Below are 20,570 nucleotides of genomic sequence, written 5' to 3' on the forward strand. Positions count from 1 at the left end.
AACATTTTCCCAAAACATGTATTACATTTTCTCTTTCCTTCATGTTACACATTGAGCAAAGCCATCTTGCCATCAACTCCACATCTTAATTAGAATAGCCATCGAATGTCCCCAAAATTTTCCATTTCCAATTTATAATGTATGTTTACTCCTTCTTCCCGCAGTTCTTTGTAGTGTCCACAAAAATTAGATTCGAGCGCCCTATTCTCAGCTCGACTCTGTATCTCCTTCTTCTTTTTTTTTTCTATTATACTCTCAATCAACTATCCAGCTATCTCTCCATTCCCATTCATACCTTACCTCAATACCAAATTTTTCTCCCATGCTCATTCAATCTTTCCAACAGTGACACTGTCAGCATTTCTTTCAAAAGAAATTTTGGCAACCTATCATTCGAATATCCTAGACTTTTTTCAATATATTTTTTATGTAAATTCATTGTATATAGGTTGTAAATAGTAATTGTAGGAAATATGAAAACGAATTGGTAAATTTAAGATTTAATTTCAAATAAAATGGTTCTACAAATTATGCACAAAATCGCTTACCTTAAATTGGCGTTCTTTAGGATTTTGTTAATTATGCAGACCCAAATGTGACTACTCAATTCATAACTGCTCAATCCCTTCAATGGATTCCTTCCATGAAATTCCTGTTGGACGCGAGACGGTACCGCCAGTTATGTAACGTTCCGAATTCTTAACCGTTTTCGTTGAAGGCTGGAAGCGAAGTCGTACCTTTTCGGTTAAAATCTACTCACTGGAGCATGCCTATTTGGATGTATGAGCGATTTGTGTGCGTCGAAGTAAAATCATATTATATCGCGCTTTGAATGAAATGCGACCAATAAGCACATAAGGTTATTCTGCATCATTTCAAGGAAATATAATTATCAAAGATCTAAAACTTATTCTGCCCGAAATAAATTAGGTATTATAATAATATTCAATATAAATTAAAAAATAGGGATTCCCGAACAGGATGACTCTAGCAATATCTGTCTCCAAATCTAACATAAAGTTAGGACAATACCTTGGACAAGAAAACATTTTTTTTATATAAAACCTTTTGATTATTTCCACCGCATCGTACTCAAAAAGACCCCATACCTGAGACCTATAAGTCAAAATTGATCTTACGACTTATACACTGTTACTTTAGCCAAAAAGGGTATATCAGCCTTAGACACTAAACTACTCCAAGCCCTATGAAGAAGCAGTGCTACCATTCCATTAGAGTAATGTACAACCTATACGATTTGCTACAAATTCATGTTTTTCTGTGCTCAACTGTACTGGGGAATTGAACTTCGAATATGAGCTGATCAACATGTATTAACTTAACATCTTGACTGCGTCACGTATCCAGGGGTATGTGCATAATTTTTCAACTGTGCCGTAGTAAAATTGGTCAAACAGTCGCATCTTGCGGTAGCGATTAAAATGGTATTTGTACGTCGTTTTAAGTGTAACAAATAGCTATCGATAGCAAATTTTTAATTCTCGTTACTGATGTCGGTAATATAAGACATTCCCCCGGAGACACGTGCCGCAAATAAATAAAAATGTATTGTTACTATGCATCACAGACCCCGGGAGGCATGTGTCATTGCCATTCGTTTCATCTTGTTGGTGTCTGACCATGATACTATAACTAACAAGATAAGTCAACGCGCATGTTCTTGCATCTCTCTCGCACACCTGTGACGTAAGCCCGAGACAACTTTAATGATGTTAAGTGCTCTATCTGTTGCTTTCCTGTGTACTTCAAAACCTAGTGAATGAGATTTTTATTTATTCATTGATGTAGTAAAGACTTTTTATATTATATTGTTATATAAATTTTGTGGTGAAAACCTGTAGCTGCTTTATAAAGAAGACTAATTATTGGGTTGCCATAATGTATTGTGCAGTGGTGGGTTGTTTAAACAATTATAATAAAAAAAGTAAATCTTTTTCGAAGTGTCGTTTTTTAGTACATCCCCAATAAGACTCATAAATATGGAGTGAAACTATACAAACTCTGTTCTCCTAAAGGATATACTTTCAATGTAAGTATTTACAGAGAAAAAAATTAACAACAATGAGTTAGTGCAGCAAACTCTGAAGTAGTTCTTGTAAAATTACTTCTGTGTATCACAAATAAAGCTGCCAAAATATTATTTGCTGATAACTTTTATTCATGAATCATCATCATCAGCCGTTTTGAGTCCACTGCTGGACATAGTCCTCCCGTAAATAATTCCAATGCATTCTATCTTGAGCACCCTGAATCCAGTTGCGCTGAATGCGCTTGATGTCATCTGACCACCTTGTTGGAGGACGTCCTCGATTACGATAAGCATCGTGTCTAGGTGTCCATTCCATCTTTTAATCTGGCAACATGCCCCGCCTAGTTCCATTTCAATGTTATAATCCTTTGAACTGAGTCAGTAACAACAGTTTTTCTCCTAATTATTGTATTTGATACTCTGTCTCTGAGGGATATATTCAGCATTGACCTCTCCATCGCTCTCTGTGCCACTTGTATTTTATTGATTACTTTTCTGGTAAGGATCAATGGTTCTGCTCCTTACGTTAGAACTGGGAGTATACATTGATCAAAGACCTTCCTTTTCAAGCACATGGAAATATCTGATCTAAAGACTTCTGTCAGTTTTCCGTAAGCCGCCCATGCCAGTCCTATTCTCCTGTTTAGCTCCGTTGTTTGATTATCTCTTCCTAATTTAATCTCGTGGCCCAGATATTTATAGCTATACACCTGTTCAATTGGGGTGCCGTTAGTTAAGATGTTTTTCGCCAGTACTAGGTTGGTCATATATTGTGTTTTGGAGAATTAATTTTAAGTCCAACTCGTGTACACGAGCTATGAAGGTCTTGAAGAAGCTGGCATGCATGATCTACCAGGTTTGCAATAAGAACTATGTCGTCTGCAAATCTCAAGTTGTTCAGAAATTCTCCATTTATGTTGACTCCAATATTCTCCCAATTATTCTTTCCCATAACACTCTGCAACAAAGCGGTGAATAGCTTAGGAGAGAAGGTATCTCCTTGTCTAATACTGTTTGCCTGTTTTAATAAGGCACATAATTAATAAGAAGAAGCAGAAATTACCAATCAATTTTAAAATGCGTTTGTTCTGTTTATTTTAAAATATACTATTTTGTTTTTATAAACACCTTTAATTTTATGCAATTACCTCCAAGAGAAAATTTGTTTAGCTGTCTGTGCTACACCGGATGTTGGCGGCATGTCCTGTTTAAGAGGAAAGTAGAGTAATATTATATTATTATTAATAATAATATTAATGATTATAATAATTAATATTAATTAATTAGGATTAATATTATAGATTATAATAGTTTTCTGTATGTAATATATGCAAAAGTTATACTTCTGTGTACTAGAGGGCATGAAGTACTTACATGTACACACATGCCATAGGAGGCATGTGACGCAACACAGAATAGACCATATCTCCGGGGGCATGTAACGCAAGAACTAGTATATTAAGTATTTAACCGCCGCACTCAACGTGTTAAGGTGTAATTAGCTGCCATCTACTAGTGATTTTTCCATTAGTTCTGTTAGACAAAATATATTACCTAATATTATATTACCATCTTATTTTTAAATAATATATAAAACTATTCATTTTAGTGGCGAGTTCCAAAATATACAAGCATTTAATCCGTCGGACAACACAGGTCTTATTAAGTGGACCGAAAACTGGATATCATTTCTGGACAACATGCTTCAGTTGAAAATTCTTACTACTGACACCAGGTTACTTTATGTACCAACGTATATTTCCAGGCTAAAAGTACCAGCTAAAGCAGTACTTGAATGGATCAATACAAGTTATTTGCAGAAGCAACTAGAGCCAATTTTACCAGTTTACATTAACGAGGATACCTCTGAAATAAAGTATGTATACTCGATAATAAAATTATTAGGACATGCGTGATGATAAAAGTCTGATGGACCAATGATTTTTTATTCCAAGTTTTGGTTAAAACACTTTATAAAAGATATAGCTCCGGAAAATAGGATTTCTCTCGGGACTGTGACAAATCCAGGTATAGAATTTTTCATATAAAAATGATTGCACGTAATTCAAGATTTACGACGTCAGAACCCCAACAGCGTTACCAAAACATCAGAATAGTTAGTAAGTGAGAAATTTTTAAAAGGTCAACTATTTGTCAAAATGTTATATTAACAGTAAATTCACTTAGTTTTAAGACTACTGCAATACACTAAAATGCATAGGAAAATATTTCAATACAAAATTATATATTCTAAATTTTCACAATCACAATCACAATACACAATAATAATTAGTTTTTAAAGATATTAATCTAAATTTAATATGTATTTACAAATACACTCTATTAATATATAACATATTATGATCAAATTGTGTAAGAAATCAAAACATAAACAAAATTCTTACTCTTCTTACTAAAAAAGCGGCAACACTTTAAACAATTTTGCCACACGCTGAACTGTCATTAAAATTTGAAGTACTCCCGTATAAGTTGCGAATAATTGTCTAATCTATTTAATTAAAGTTATTATTTTGCGGAATATTAGACATAGATTTATTTTATAAAATTTATAATATTAATAATATTAAATATAAATATAATTTATAATATTAACAAATGTTTTTGGTTATTCAAATCAGTATAATTCTAAAATTTCCAATATAATGAAGATTACATTTTTCTGATTATTATACTATGTTGACACCTATGAAAGATCAAGCAGTTCCGCATGGGTTTCATATTATTAGCTGTGTTAGGAAAATTTGAACTCTAAGGTTGACGTTCTGGAAATTTTAAATATAAGTGACGTCACTTTATATAAATTGTGTCGTGCAACGTTTTTCCTTTGAAAGATGGTACATATGAAAAATTTTATAGTTATTATAGGCGCATATAAAGGATAGTTTCGAAACTATCTTACCGATTTTTCTATCAGATGTCGCTATTGCGTCCATAACGAAGCCATTTTATTTTTGCTTCCTAATAAGACAGAGAAGATTATTTTTCACGTTAAGAACGGCTATGAATAACTGTTCTGATGAGACTTACTAAGTCGAAATACTTATCAACAGATACATAGACGCTTTGAACGTGAAATCAAATCTTTTCTGTCTTTTTCATTTTATTCGGATCTACTCTGTATGAGTACAAGAAACAAATTCGTTAAGGATTTCTGCTTAGTTGAGGAGACATGTCGTGGAATGCAAATTTTAGATTCTTCATGTCTCTATTAACATCTTTATCAACGTCTGGCTATGCCTTGCAATTTTTAGAAGGCTCCAGATTAAAGCAGAAATCTGAATTTGTTTCGAAACTATCTTACCGATTTTTTTATCAGATGTCGCTATTGCGTCCATAACGAAGCCATTTTATTGTTGCTTCCTAATAAGACAGAGAAGATTATTTTTCACGTTAAGAACGGCTATGAATAACTGTTTTGATGAGACTTATTAAGTCGAAATACTTATATATTTTTCATATTTTTCATTGAATATTGCAGCTTAAATTACAAAACTTCATCTTTTAAAGCATAAAAAAGCTTTAAAATGGCGATTGCTAAAAGTTATAAAATGAATTTTTTGCTTAGCAATAATATTAGCAAAAATAAAACAAAATCGTTCATTGTTTATAAATATTGTAAAAAATCAACCTAGATATTTACTTTTTTTTAATAACATTAATTAGAAAATAATGAAGATATAATACTATTCTGTAATAATAGTATTCTGTGAATACTAATTACGCTGTTGATGGAAAAAGTTGGTCTACTCATTTCCAAAAAAGATCCGTCATGTGTGAATGTGTCAGTACTGAACAACGCCTTGTAGCAACTTTACGCTTTTTGGCCACTGGAAGGTCATTTGGGCAGAATAACAAATATCTTGGTTAATTTTTGCAATAATAGTTATTTACAATTAACGATTGTGGCTTACTTTGCAGTTTCTTAAGCAACACATTAATTTTACAACTTTTAGCAATCGCCATTTTAAAGCTTTTTTTATGTTTTAAAAAATAAAGTTTTGTAATTTTACCTCAAATGGTAAGTAAAAAATAAATAAAGCTTTTTAATGGTAAGTAAAAAATAAATAATAATTAATTAATAATTAAAAAAATACGACGAAATTTCTGCAGCAAACATATAGGATTACGTTATATAGACCTATAATAATTAAAAAAAAATTCAGATACCTGGATTTGTCACAGTCCCGAACAGGGTCTTTTTTGCTTATTTTCCTTTACTAGTAAGAAGGAACACTAATCAAGTATTAGTAACAAAAAAGTTGGTCAAGATATATTTTATTTTTAGTTTTTATGACTTTTCGAACTTTTTATCTAGTAAAACGCCGTTTTGACTGTTTTCCTTAAATTTGTTTTAGATGCGGAACTATAGTACTTCAAGGTCTAATAGCAAGTTCAATTGCCAGAAAGAAAGATGTGGGAATACCAGTTCTGGAATCTCATATATTTGTTCCGAACATAACAGAATTGGGACTAGAAGAATCCATGAGAGTTAATCTTCAAATTGTCTACGAAAATTTAGCAGCAAGAAAGTATAAATGTATCGAACTCATAGACGAATTTGTTACACAAGAATGTACTTTAATTCCTCTAGTAGAAACAGCTTTAGGAGACCAACCACTCCTACAAGCAATTGTTAAAATATTAGCGAAAAGTCGACCTGAATATGTTCCAGAAACCATTGAAGTAGAAGATAAAGAACTGGAGACTGAAACTGAATGCCATTTAGTTATTGGATCCAAGCTGATTAAAAGAAAAGATGTAAGATTTCTTATAATACCTTTAAAATTCGAATACTCCTGTTGTCGTTTCTAAATTTTCAAAAGATTTATTCAATTTTCAAGTTTCATTCAATTTATAATTAAAATAGCTAAAATATAACGATTTTTGCGTAAAAAAAGAATTTTTACAAAAAGTATTTTAAGAACTAAAAATAGAGCTTTAAACCTTCAATCATGTATTTTGCATAAAGTATTGGGTGAAATTTAATGTAGCATAGCTCAAATTAAAGTTTTTTATATGTATCTTCATAATATTGTACTCCTTTTATCCTAAAATTTTCATATTTTATAATAAAAATAAAAAAAAACACTGTTTTTTGCACCCTTAAAGGCCATAAAAAAATTATAACGGACAATTTGGAGTTGGAAACACGTGGAGGTTACTCCAGGCATTGCCCTTCATAACATTGTGCTGGTTTTAAAAATTCAGTAATTAATGCTCAAAATCATATATTTGTGTCCCTACAGCATGGAGTAAACACATTATTCACTAATCTTTTATACAGTAGTTTGTTGTAATGTATATACTTGCAGTGTTTAATTTATTTTAGGTTTTAACAAGTGCGATCAATTCCTTAAAGGATCATGGTTTTCTTATATCTCGAGAAGACCTCAACTTTGATAGTTCCATTACTGAAGTAGAAGATTTTACAGTATTTACCGTGCACAAAACTCCTTTAGAAACGTTGGTTCTTCTTAAGAAAAATTTCAAAAACAAAGAACTCATTACCGTTGACGTAGAAAAATCAGACGATTTATCGTGGATTGAGGAATTAAAGGAAATTATTAAATCAAAAAAGAGTGATAATGTACTAATCTATGCTCAAAATAAACCTTTGAGTGGAATTATGGGATTATTTAATTGTTTAAAGCAGGAAGCTGATAGTAATTATATACGATGCCTCTTTATGTTTGACATCGATAAGCATTTCGACAAGGATGATCAATTTTATAAAACTCAATTAGATAAAAATATGGCAGTCAATATCTGGAAAGATAACAAGTGGGGTACGTACAGACATATACCCTTAAAAAACCTAGACACTACTGAATCAGAACACTGCTATGCAAATCTCACCGTTCGAGGAGATTTATCCAGTTTAAGATGGATTGAGAGCAGTTACAAATACGACATGATTGTACCTACTGAAAAGCAATTGGTATACATTCACTATGCTTCTCTAAACTTTAGAGATGTAATGACAGCTACGGGAAAAATCAATGCCGATGTAATAACTCGAGATAGGATTGAACAAGAATGTGTTCAAGGATTTGAGTTTTCAGGATACACTGCAAAGTAAGTAGCTAATCTCTATTTTATTAAATTGTATTTTTCTTCTTAGAGTACCGTCTCGCTACGGAAGTTAGCAATCATAATGGCTATTTTTTTTAACTTGCTGCTCTAAACAAATCAATCGATGTGCATTGATACCAATCACGTAGATCCTTCAACCAAGAATTCTGCCTCTAGCCAACAGATCTCCCTCGAATCTTTCCCTGTATTATAATTCTCAAAATTTTACATTTTGGTCCTTTCTTTATGTGGCCTAGGTAATAAAGTTTTCTTGTTTGTATAGTTTTGATTAGTTCTGTTTCTTTACCAAACCTCTCCAGTACTTCTTTATTTGTAATTCTATCAGTCCGTGATATTTTGAATACGCTGCGGTATAATCAGAGTTCGAGAGCCTCGATTCTTTTTAAATTGCATTTTTTTAATGCCCAAGTCACAGCTCCATATAATAACGTATGGTCCTAAAGTTTTGGGAAAAATTTCAAAAGCATATAACTCTGTATAACAATAATCTTATATTTTTATTAAATTATTCAACAATTTAACTTAACTATCCTTATTATAAATCAAAATTCAAATGACAGACAAGGGACCATTATTTTCGATTTGCCTAATAATTCCCCTGACACCATCCTTCCATCATCCTTTGGACGACCTCGGCGTCAATTTCTCTAATTTTTGTATATATTCGGCGTCTTAACTGTTCCTGATTTTGTGCTTCCCATCCGTTATTATAGACTTTCCGACTTAATATTGCCCAGAACTCTTTAATTGGACGAGCCTGAGGTAGGTTGGGGGATTGTCTGCTTTCGGTACAAAGGTAAATTAAAGTTTCGACTTGTTGACGAAATGCTCGTATTAACGCGCGGCAACATCTCGGAATTCTCTCTAATTGATCAGCTGTGTATTTTGGAGCTTTCCTTCTTTTCCGATAGATAATATTGTTACTCGATAGGGTCCTGTATACTGTAGTCTTTCCAACATGAAATCTTCTGGCCAGTTTTCGCTGTGAGAACCCAATTTTTGTTCTTAGCTGCTTCAATCAGTCTTGCCTCTCTTATAAGGTTCAAAATCCGCGGTCGGCCACTTTTACGCAAGTTAACACATGGTATCCCTTCTTCACATTCTCTGATTGTGCGATAAATTGTCGATTTGCTTATGTTTTGATCTCGATAAATATTAACAATATCTCGTTTCGACATTCGCCCAACCATATTATAAACACCTCGACGAATATCAATTTTATAAGACATTTTGCAGAGCACAAACCAAAATATTCTGCTTTGTTTATTAAATGTCAATAACTGATGACATTTCAATTCCATGGCCTTCTTTGTTAAATGCATTTTGCTTCTCAATCAGACCAGGTGAAATTTTTCTCAAAACTTTAGGACCATACGTTAATATTGAAAATATATACGATAGGAGTGGCTTCATTAGTATAAATGCTGTTCTGGCAATCTCTATTCGTCTGTTTATTTCAGTATGATCATTAGTTTCATTGATCAAAGTTCCCAAGTACTGATATTTTGCTACTTGTTCTATCACGTTATCATTAATTATCAATATGTGGTATACATTTTGAAATATTAAAATATCAGAATTTTACAAACAAATAAGCAACCTTATAAGAGATATACCGAGACATGAGCTCCTTATAGTCATGGAAGTATTCATTGCTAAAATAGATAACGGAAAAGAAGGGCAACATATTGGTCCTTATGGATTAGGAGAGTGAAGTCAACGAGGAGAAACAATGAGTATCTTTGCAGCTGAACATAACTTAATCGTGCTAAACACATTTTACAAACTACCACCTATAGAAAATGTCACACTGAGAGTGCAGTACGGGTAAGATACGGCAATGCTTTTCTTATGGAGAATAAACGCGCAGGGTTGTCGGTTTTTTCCAGCTGTTGATTGCTTATTGTCTGACAGGACCGGCTTGGATAAAATGCATCTGCCGGCAGTACGAGTAAAATATTTTATATCATGTATACGTATACAGTAGAATAAAAAGGCATTGATGAGTTATTGACAACGAAAACTATGAGTTTTGCATATAAAATGTCAACATGAGATATACAATTGAATCATATTCATAAGAGTAACATTTGAACACCTCTTTACAAGAACAACATACAATAACTGTAGTTTTAATGTTTTACATAAAATAGAAAAAACCTACATAATGTCTAGGAAAGAATTTGGAAACTTGGAAATGATATTATTTATAGATATTATATATAATATTCAAATTTCCAATTCTTTCATAGAAATTAGATTTTTTCTATTGTATGTAAAATATTAAAAATACAGTTATGTTGTTTCTATAAATAGGTCTTCATTTCTTTTGTAAAACTTCTGCTACAAATTACCATCATTAACATAATCACCTAAATATGGCCATAAACTTGTTTGTCATAATTAGTATTTGATAAACTCCAAGCTTTCCCTATTTCAACCCCTACCCACCCTAAGGATGGGTAGGGGGTGAAAGTGCTTTTGGAAAACGAAACTACACTTCAAAATTTAGTCCGAGTTTCAACAGAGAGCATGGAGTCCCATAAGTTTAAATCCGGTGAATTATTTAACGGTTGCGCTAAACTCGTAGTGTTAAATGTGTTGTGTTTTTTACAAAATACGGAACAACTTAATGTAAGTGCTGCTGTAAGACGTACTTCGTTGATGACTGGTGTTAGCGAAAGAAGCATTTACAATTTCAAAAAAGAAAAAGTACAGAGTGGAACATTGAAATCGCCAAAAAACGTAAAAAACGAGTGTGTCATTCAAATTCTAGAATATTCACATATGACGAGGGTGTAAGAAGTATTCTACGGAGAATTGTTCATTGCGAATTTTTCATGAAAAATTTGCCGCCATTTTCAGGAGGTTTCCTTCCTGGCACACAGTGTGTTTTTCTGGCAAAGAAAAATGATGGCGACTATCACGATGAAATGGATGCCGCATATTTTAAGTCGTGGTTTAAGGAGACATTAATATCAAATTGACTATATCTAATTGCAGAGATATGACTTGCGTTATCTGCACCTGCTTTGTGGACTACCAAACAGCATTTTACACAGTTCAATGCCGAAAAATGATGGATGTTCTAACAAAAGTCCAAATAGATGATAAAGACCGGCGTATAATAAAAAATTTATACTGGAACCAATCAGCCACAATAAGAGCAAATCTTGCAGATGAACCGACGGAAGCGATCCAGATTCTACGAGGCGTTAGACAAGAATGTATACTTTCACCTATATTATTCAACCTATATTTAGAGGAAATATTTAGTAAAGCCTTGACAAATTACGAACATGAAATCCTTTTAAATGGAGAACGCCTAAACAACATCCGCTATGCAGATGACACCGTTATTTTTGCAGACAGTTTAAACAGTTTACAGCAACTGATAAACAAAATAAATGAAGTAAGTGAAAGATTTGGACTACAAGTAAACATATCAAAAACTAAATTTATGGTAATCAGCAAAAATAAAATTAGAGACGTCCACTTGCTTATCAAGAATACACCAGTGGACCGGGTAAAATAGTTTACTTACCTTGGAACAATAGTAAGTGAACAATGGGATTGCTCACAAGAATTAAAATGTAGAATAGAGAAGGCTACGAGTGCATTCAACAACATGGCCAAACTCTTTAAAAGCCACAACTTTAATCTGGAGATAAAAGTAAAGCTCCTACGATGTTATATATACTATGGAGTTGAACCCTGAACACTCACAAAAGAAGAAAAAGGTGGTCTTCTTCTTCTTTTTGTGTAAGAAAGGAATTTTGTGGTCTTTTTGTAATTAGCATATATTTCGTTTTTCTTTTTAGCGTTTATAGAAATTTCCATTAATATGTGTTGTATATTTTGTAGTATTTTTGTAATTAGCATATACTTCGTTTTTTAGCGTTTATAGGAATTCCCATCTCAGCACTATTCATACTTAAGCTTTCGATAAGATGTTGTAGATCTTCTATACTCGTAGCAATGATCACAGTGTGCACATCTGCATTTCGTAAGTTGTTATTTAATTTTCCATTAACGATAACTCCCACTTTGATATTATTGAGCGCATTTTTGAAAGTTTCTTCAGAATATAAGGTAAACAAGAGTGGCGATAAAACGCATCTCTCTGTAACTCCTCTAACAGATCTTCATTTCTGTTGACGGTTGCCCATCAATTTAAACAATGGCACTTTGGTTCCAATTTAATGATTAGATTATCTTTATGATTTTACTGTCAATGTGTTCATTGATAAGGATTGATACTAGTTTTTCATGTCTTTCTCTTTCGAAAGCTTTTTCGTAGTCAACAAAGCACAAGTTTGGGTCAACGTTTACATTCCGACATCCTTAAATTAGTATGTCGATAGCACATAGTCCTTCTTGATTCCATTTGGGGACCCGAACTTGTAGCATTTTATATTGAAGACCCCTCGTATAAGTGATACAAACCATTTTAGAGTTGTTTATTATTTTAAAGATGTGTACTTTGTCAGCATTCTCTTTTAATGTTTTATTCGAAGTCGCCTTATAATTTTGGTACGTCGTAGAAATGGAATCTTCTGCGTTTTAATTCCTGTCAAGTGTTTGTTTATTTTCAACTTATATGAACGAATTTTTAAATTCGTCATATCGTCATTCATGCTTGGGTCGCTGTAGGTGCAAGTGTAGATCAAATTCTTACTTGGTTCGCTGTGTGGATCACAAGTATGGATCCGCAAATTCACCGTCGAATTTGTGTTTTCCTGTTTTTGGCCCCTTTGTGTAGAAGTATGTAGCAGTGAAGCCTTAAGTGGTTAGTGTATCCTAATAGTTGGGGGATTTGTGCAGTACACTGATGAAATTTTGAAGCAGTATATAGTATGTCGCACCAGTTTTGTTGTCATTTTCCTGTTTGATCCAACTCCATCTACGTCAGATCTTCGTTCCAGATTATGAAAATGATTTCCTGTTGTTCCAGTAAGTTCCTGTTTGATTTTCAGAAGTTTCAGTGCAAAATTGCTAGTGAAAAATCAAGGTAACATTTAATGTTTTAAATTTTAAAGTAAAGACAGACATTTTTTTGCTAAAGTAATAGTTGCTTTCATTGTTTAAATGGATAATTTTTTTTATTTGTAAAATGTTTTATATTTACCACAGTTTATACGTCAGTATCATTAGTAAGTTTTTGTAGCATCTCCTGAATTTGTAAATCAGTAGAACGCATGTAGGTTTTTTGTATTTTGCGACTATTGTGGTAATATTTAGTATTGTCTTTTTTGAGCATTCTGGTGTTCTCTATGTTTTGTAACTTTTTGTGGTGACACAAAAATAAATGTTAAATTTTGTTTCTTAACATTTTTTTATCCTTTTTAACTAACCCTTTTTGAGTTTTATTTGAAAAAGATATGTTTTTTATGATTAATAATTATATCTCCAGTTACAACTAGCTGGTTGTAATAGGTATAATTAGGCACCTCAAGTGGCGCTCTACATTAAATTTCTTGAGGTGTTTCCGGTTGATTTTCATTTTGTTTGTCCCAAGAGATTTATGACCCTTTATTTCATTATTCTGTAGTTGCCTCAATCCAAACCTCCTTGTCTTTTACTTATCCACGTCCCCAGCTCTCCTACCAAAGCCTGAGTGCCGTTCGCATATGTTTCGATTATTTTGCTTGCTCTTCTCCACCCCCAGTAGTTTCTTCCCCCAATTTTCTACCCCTTGTATTAATGCCCCGTGTGGTAGGCAAAATATATCGTTACAAACTGCGTCTCACTAATATCCTCTTTTAACTTTTCATAGATTCTCTTATGTATTACGTTAAGGAGTACTTTTAAAGAATTACTTTTGGGGCTCAATGTTCGATAGTCAGAGCACTCCTTCGCTGCTTGTTTTTTAGGGATGGTTATAATCGCTGACTTCATCCACTTTTGCGGTATTATTCGCGCGTCGTACTCAGTTTTGAAAAAATCTGCCAATACTTTCAAGATATCCCCTTACACTAGATTTAACAGTTCTATCCCTTTCATCTTTTCTCTAAAAAGTTGTCTAACGTACTCCTCTCATATTCTTAATTTCTTAAGTAAATCTATTAGCAGTACTTTTTACTTATTCTTTATGTGTCCTTGGTTTCTTTTTCGGCCCATTCCGATTATTTCTCTTATTTTTGTGCGTATTTCTCATATCATATTTTGTTTCTAACTCTTCTATCTCTTTACATTATTTTTTCAAATACATTTCCTTAGCTGTTTTGATTTTTTCCTTAATTATTCGTTGTATTTCTTTATACTTTTGTAGATCTTTTCCTTTATTTTTCCTTCTTGTTTCCATCTGTAGTAGTATTTCTTCTGCCATCCATTGGTTTTTAGCCTTTGACCCATATTGTGCCAAACTTTCTTGAATTGGTTTCAGTAACTTTTTATTTACATCCATAATTTGTTTGTTGTCAGTTTGTGTTTATTCATATTAACATTCACATTATTTTTTAATTCGTTTTTTATTTCTTCGTTTTTTATTATTCTTATATTAATTTTTGGTTCTTATCTTCTGCGTTTAATTCTTTTTAATTTTGTTTTCACAACAGCAACTAACGGACTATGGTCTGAGTTAACACCTGCTCCAGGATATTTTAACCGATATTGTAGATTGTATTAGGTATGAAAATTATGTATGAAACTACATGTATATTATTGATTAAGTTTAATTTTACTTTCCTAATTTATATTCATAAACCATATACATATGCGAGTCCATTATTCTGATGATTCCCATTCTCAATTTATCATCATCATCATCCCGAAGCTCCTTTGCGCTAATCGCCGTGTAGAAGCCAGTTGTCCAATTAGCTTGCAGTCTTTCTCTCTTCCTATATTCAGGAGTTTGCCACTCCAGACAACAATTGTGTTCTACATCTTTCATGATTGTTTTTTATTCTTATATAATTTGTAACGCCTTTATTTCCTATTTTACCTCTTCTGGATATCCGCAGTTATCTTTTAGTTACATCCGTCTCCACTACTTCGACCTTTTTTCGACTTTTCGCTGTTATTCTTTAAGTTTCTATTCCATATAATTTCTTGATTATATTCCATGACAAGATAAACTTTATTTTCTTTCGAATTAACCCATAAATACCTTGTTTGACGTCATGTTGTCCAATCCCCATCTTGAGTGGGAGAAGTTGACTCAAAAATATTAAATTAATAATATCGATGCGATAACAAAGCAAAGTAATCATATGCGAATACAAGCAGAAAATATATTTTCTATTATATAACTATATTTCTCGTAATTTTTTTCTTACAATATATATTTTGTTACAGAGGTAAAAGAGTTATGGGATTGGTAACACACGGCGCTATGTCTACCTTGATGTTGAGTGATGATTATTTACTATTTGATGTACCTGATAATATTTCTTTAAAAGAAGCAGCATCTCTTCCAGCTGTATATATTACTGTTATGTATGGATTGATAAATGTAAGTATATTTATTTATATGAGAGATAATGGTCGGTTTTCTTGAAGTTTCTTTCAATTATAATGTTTTCTGTGTCTACAAGGTTGTTTCTTAAGCGAAGCCGTGAAGCTCTTGTTTTGGAATCTATAACTGTGTTTACGCTAATTGTATCTAGAAAGGCTAGTGTGCGATCTTCGTATCGTAACTTATGTGGTGTTTATTCCCTACTTAGCGCGGACAGATGGGTCTTGCCTTAAAAGGTATATTTTTGTTAAAAAGTCGTTTCGCCATATTTTGGCGTTTATTTCCTTCTTCTAACTGGTGATTCAATTGTACTTTTTAAGATAAATACTTCTCACTTATTAAAAAACTTATTAGCTACACTCGCCTTTATCGATACAATTAGCGTAAACAAACTGTATTTAGAGATTATCAAGTAAATTTGATCTAAATGTTTGTATTTAAATAGCCAAATAAGGATATTTTACGACAAATAAATAATAATTTATACATTTGTTTTGAATAAAAATTCTCTCTCTAACTCAGACCCTTGGTTTACACAGCATGCCGATTTTCTGCCTTCCATGCCCCACTTTGTGTACTTTATGTATATGTTAACGTCTTTAATTTTTTTTTTTTTTTGAATTTTTATTGGGATCATTTTATGAGAAATTTTAGTTCCTTTTCGTTAATAAAAACACTGTTTAGTACAATGAAAATTACATTTTATTATAAAGCATATTTTTTGTTTTAGAGAATAAACATAAAAAGAGGTTCTAGCATTCTAATTCACTCTGGAACAGGTGGGGTAGGCCAATCAGCTATCAGAGTGGCATTATACTACGACTGTAATATTTTCGTTACAGTAGGGACACAAGAAAAACGAGAGTACTTACTAAAAACCTTTCCACAAATCAAACGTAAATATATATATTTTTTAATACTATCCCCTCATTTAAGTTGTTTCTCTTATTTTGACATACATATTTGATTAATTACAAAGTCATACTATAAGGGGATATTGGGTGGAAAGTAGGATTCTCGAGAATAAGGTTTCATTTCGTAATTACTTCACTGTAAATAGGTTGCAACGCACAGGTTGAGGTAAACAATGATAAAACACATTACTAGATGCGGTGTAACGCAAATGAAATAGAACAATAGACTAAATTATTAAAAACTACATTATGCAGTCTAATATGGACGTACACACACGTTGATTGCTGAAGAGACAATGATAAATGCGGATGTCGATATGACAGCCGTTGACAGCATCCTACGTCAAAATGGGTGGCAGGGTTGCCAAGTATAATTTTTGTTACAATACTGTTAGGGCAGGTTGTTCGAACGCTATTCAAAACTTGATTGTAATCAAATATTTAATTAAAATCAAATATGTCACATTTTTAGGTTATGTTGACTGATTTATTTTATTAAATTTTATTATTTTGCGTTTTAATTTAAAATTAACCATAATTAAACTCTTTCTGACGTTAATTTCATGTTTTTATTTAAAAATCAATATTAATAATAAGCAATTTTTAATAATTTTAACAGCTGCTGTGACGTATTTGCTTGTAATTAAATATTTGATTACAATCAAGGTTTGATTAGCGTTCGAACAACCGGCCCTTAAAGTCATGAATCGCACACATGAGTCATTATTTTTAAGTCCTTAAATTTAAAATTAATTTATAAATCGATTTACCTAAGACAATTTGGACTGAGTAAATAAACATTTAAATTTTGTTTATTCTTGTTAGAAGATTTGGAGATACAAGTCGAATATTTTACTCCAAGAGGCGAAAATACCACTAAACCTCTAAAAATCATAAGAACACGCTGAATTTTGCTAAGAATGGTAATTTTTAAACCCCAAAAAAGATGCAAAAAAGTTTACCACTTTTACCCCCGAGCTTCCTCCTAAAACCCACCTCGTTGGGGGGTAAAAACGCAAAAAATTGATTTATCAAGAATATGCACGTCGTAGAAAAACATGTTTTAATAAACTGAGACGAACTGAGATAAATCTCTCAAAAATAACGCTTGAAGAGACCATCGATTTTGAAATGTCAGTTGCGTGCACGTTCAATAAAATTTGTATCAGCTCGACGGTAAAAATTCGATATCTTTTCATTTAAGTGTCCTATCGACAAAAATCAAGATGCGTTTTAAAGATAAAATAGCTTTCGTATGCAGTTTTTGTATTTTGCCGGGAATAATGTTAAATAAGTAAAGGTGGCGCTAATTTTGCCATTTTTTAAGATTATCATGAGATCAATAAAATTGATCACTTTCATTGACCAGTCGTAGAAAAATTTCTATGTTTAAAGATCAATCCTTATACCATATGACATGCAATTTCAGTTTTGAGTTGTGGCAACAAAGAATGGCAACATTTGAAATATGAATAAAAAACTCAGAATTTAATGCTTTAGCCGGTTTTTAAGTATTTTCTTGGGATTTACTGTGACTACCTAAAGTAACTGTCCTTGCAAAAGAAAATTCAATAAACCAATAACCAAAATGGCTATAGCCAAATTCTATGCTTTAAATTTTCAAAAAAATATTGTAACGAAATATTTTACCTACCACGTAGGGTATAATTATAGCGGATTTGAAAACTGGGGACAGAAACTACTGGGGGTGGAGATAGTGCAAGCAAAATAAACGAAACTGTGTGAACGGTACTCAGGGTTTGTTTGGAGGGCTGGGTCGTGGATAAGTTGAATGGCAGTGGGGTTGGATTGGGGCAACTACAAAAATGAAACAAAGGGGTACTTACATGAGTCTCTTAGAACAAACAAAACAACAGGAAGGATCTCTAGCAATTTAAAAAGGACGCCGCTTCGAAGTGTCAAATTATAACGATTACAACAACTAGTTGTAACTATTGAAATAATTATTAGAAATACAAAAATGGTTAGGAGACTTTTTTAAAATAAAAAGACAAAATGGTTCAGAGAAATAGATCAAACATTTATTGTTGTGTCACCACAAACAGTTACATATTTACAGATGGCACAAAAAAATACTATATAAATAGTTACAGGGATTTATAACAAAAATAACAAAGAAAACTTACATGTCATTATCCTTTTACAAACTCAGGAGATGCTACAAAAGCTTACAAATGTTACTGGATATAAACTGTGGCAAAAGTAAATCATTACAAATAAAAATTATCTTTTTAATTAAAACTATTCATTCGAAGGGCCAACAATTCTGAAATCTGAAATCATAAATGCAATTAATCATCTTAAAACAAATAAAAGCCCAGGTCCAGACGGAATATGCCCAGAAACGTTAAAATTAATCAGCGAAGAAAATATCGAAATATTTGTCCTTTTATTCAATCGCATTTATGATACAGGTAAAATACCCCAAGATTGGCTGGAGTCAATATTCATCCCACTTCCAAAAAAGCCAAACCCACAACACAACAATACGTTCCATCTGATAAGCCTTATGAGTCATGCAGTAAAAGTCCTAGCAAAAATCGTACATAATCGTATCTATAGAAAGTGCGAAACAATCATCGGAGACGATCAGTTTGGATTCAGAGCTGGCATGGGAACGAGAGAAGCCCTGTTCAGTTTACTAGTTCTCGCCCAAAAATGCTACGACCAACAGAAAGATATATTTATATCCTTTATAGACTTCGAAAAAGCATTTGATAGAGTAAGACACTACCTACTATTAGAACGTTTGCAAGAAGTCGGTTTAGATGGAAAAGACATCAAATTCTTAAAAATCTTGTACTGAAACTAAAACGCCAGAGTTATGATCGAAGGTTCCACATCCGCAGAAGTAGAAATTAGGAGGGGAGTGAGACAATGATGTGTTGTGTCGCCTCTGCTGTTTAATCTTTACTCCGAGTTTCTATTTAAAGAAGCATTGGAGGATTCCAAGGATGGAGTCAATGTGAATGGCGTAAATATCAACAGTATCAGATACGCCGATGATACAGTGTTAATTGCGGATTCCGACTTAGGTCTACAACGACTCATCGACAAGACCAGCTCGATCTGTGAGCAATTTGGTATGAAAATAAATATTAAAAAAAAACAAAGTGATGCCAATCCGAAAAAACCAAAACGTACCTCAACCTTGCACAATAAATGGGCACATTTTAGAACAGGTCAACAGATTTAAGTACCTGGGATGTTGGATCGATAGCAGCCTAAATCCTGATCTAGAAATAAGATCAAGAATAGAACAGGCCAGAAAATCTTTCGAAAAAATAAAAAAACTGCTTTGTGATCTCGAATAAAACTCGAAATTCGACTACGTTTATCGTAATGCTAAGAGTCTGGTCTACTCTTCTCTATGCAGTTGGAACGTGAACCCTTAAAACATTAACCGGAAATAAATTGGGGGCCATTCAAAGGTGGATCTACCGGAGAATCCTCAAGATTTCATGGACATTGCATACTTAAAACGAAGAAGTGCTTCATAGAATAGGCAAGGAAAGAGAACTTTTTAACACAGTAAAAGTTAGAAAAACATCATACCTAGGCCACATACTGAGAAATAATAAGTACCAATATGCCCAACTTATAGTGAAAGGAAAAATCGAGGGAAAGAGAGGCCTAGGAAGGAAAAAACTATCGTGGCTCAGAAACATCCGACAATGGACAGGGCTAAAATTTTAACAGCTAATAAGAACTGCTGAAGATAGAGAAGAGTTTAAAATTGTAGTAGCCAACCTCCATTGAGGAGAGGGCACTTTAAGAAGAAGAATTCATAAATTAATTGTAAAATTATTAATTATAAATTATTAATTATAAACTATTCATAACACATTTTTCCATAAAAAGAGGACGAAGAACGAGAAAACAATACAAATTCGAAGAAACATTTTTGACTAACACTATAAGCGACTTTAACAAACAGCCGCCTTAGCGAGAGTGATCTTTTATATAATCTTTTAAATTCATTCGCTTACCTTAGCATAAACAAAACATGTAAACT

General features: G+C 32.6%; 1 protein-coding gene across 3 annotated transcripts in view; it reads left to right on the forward strand.

The window, feature by feature from the left end:
• The window catches only part of LOC140437742 (fatty acid synthase-like), an 85,603-nt gene that overhangs the window by 35,341 nt on the left and 29,692 nt on the right, over nt 1-20,570 (forward strand). For all 3 annotated transcript variants that reach the window (XM_072527436.1, XM_072527437.1, XM_072527438.1), the window contains exons 16-20: nt 3,660-3,926; nt 6,427-6,829; nt 7,401-8,146; nt 15,461-15,617; nt 16,351-16,516. In XM_072527436.1, the coding sequence (XP_072383537.1) occupies nt 3,660-3,926; nt 6,427-6,829; nt 7,401-8,146; nt 15,461-15,617; nt 16,351-16,516 (1,739 nt within the window). The remainder of the gene's footprint in view (nt 1-3,659; nt 3,927-6,426; nt 6,830-7,400; nt 8,147-15,460; nt 15,618-16,350; nt 16,517-20,570) is intronic.

The sequence above is a fragment of the Diabrotica undecimpunctata genome, chromosome 3 (assembly GCF_040954645.1).
Source record: "Diabrotica undecimpunctata isolate CICGRU chromosome 3, icDiaUnde3, whole genome shotgun sequence".
NCBI classification, from domain to species: domain Eukaryota; kingdom Metazoa; phylum Arthropoda; class Insecta; order Coleoptera; family Chrysomelidae; genus Diabrotica; species Diabrotica undecimpunctata.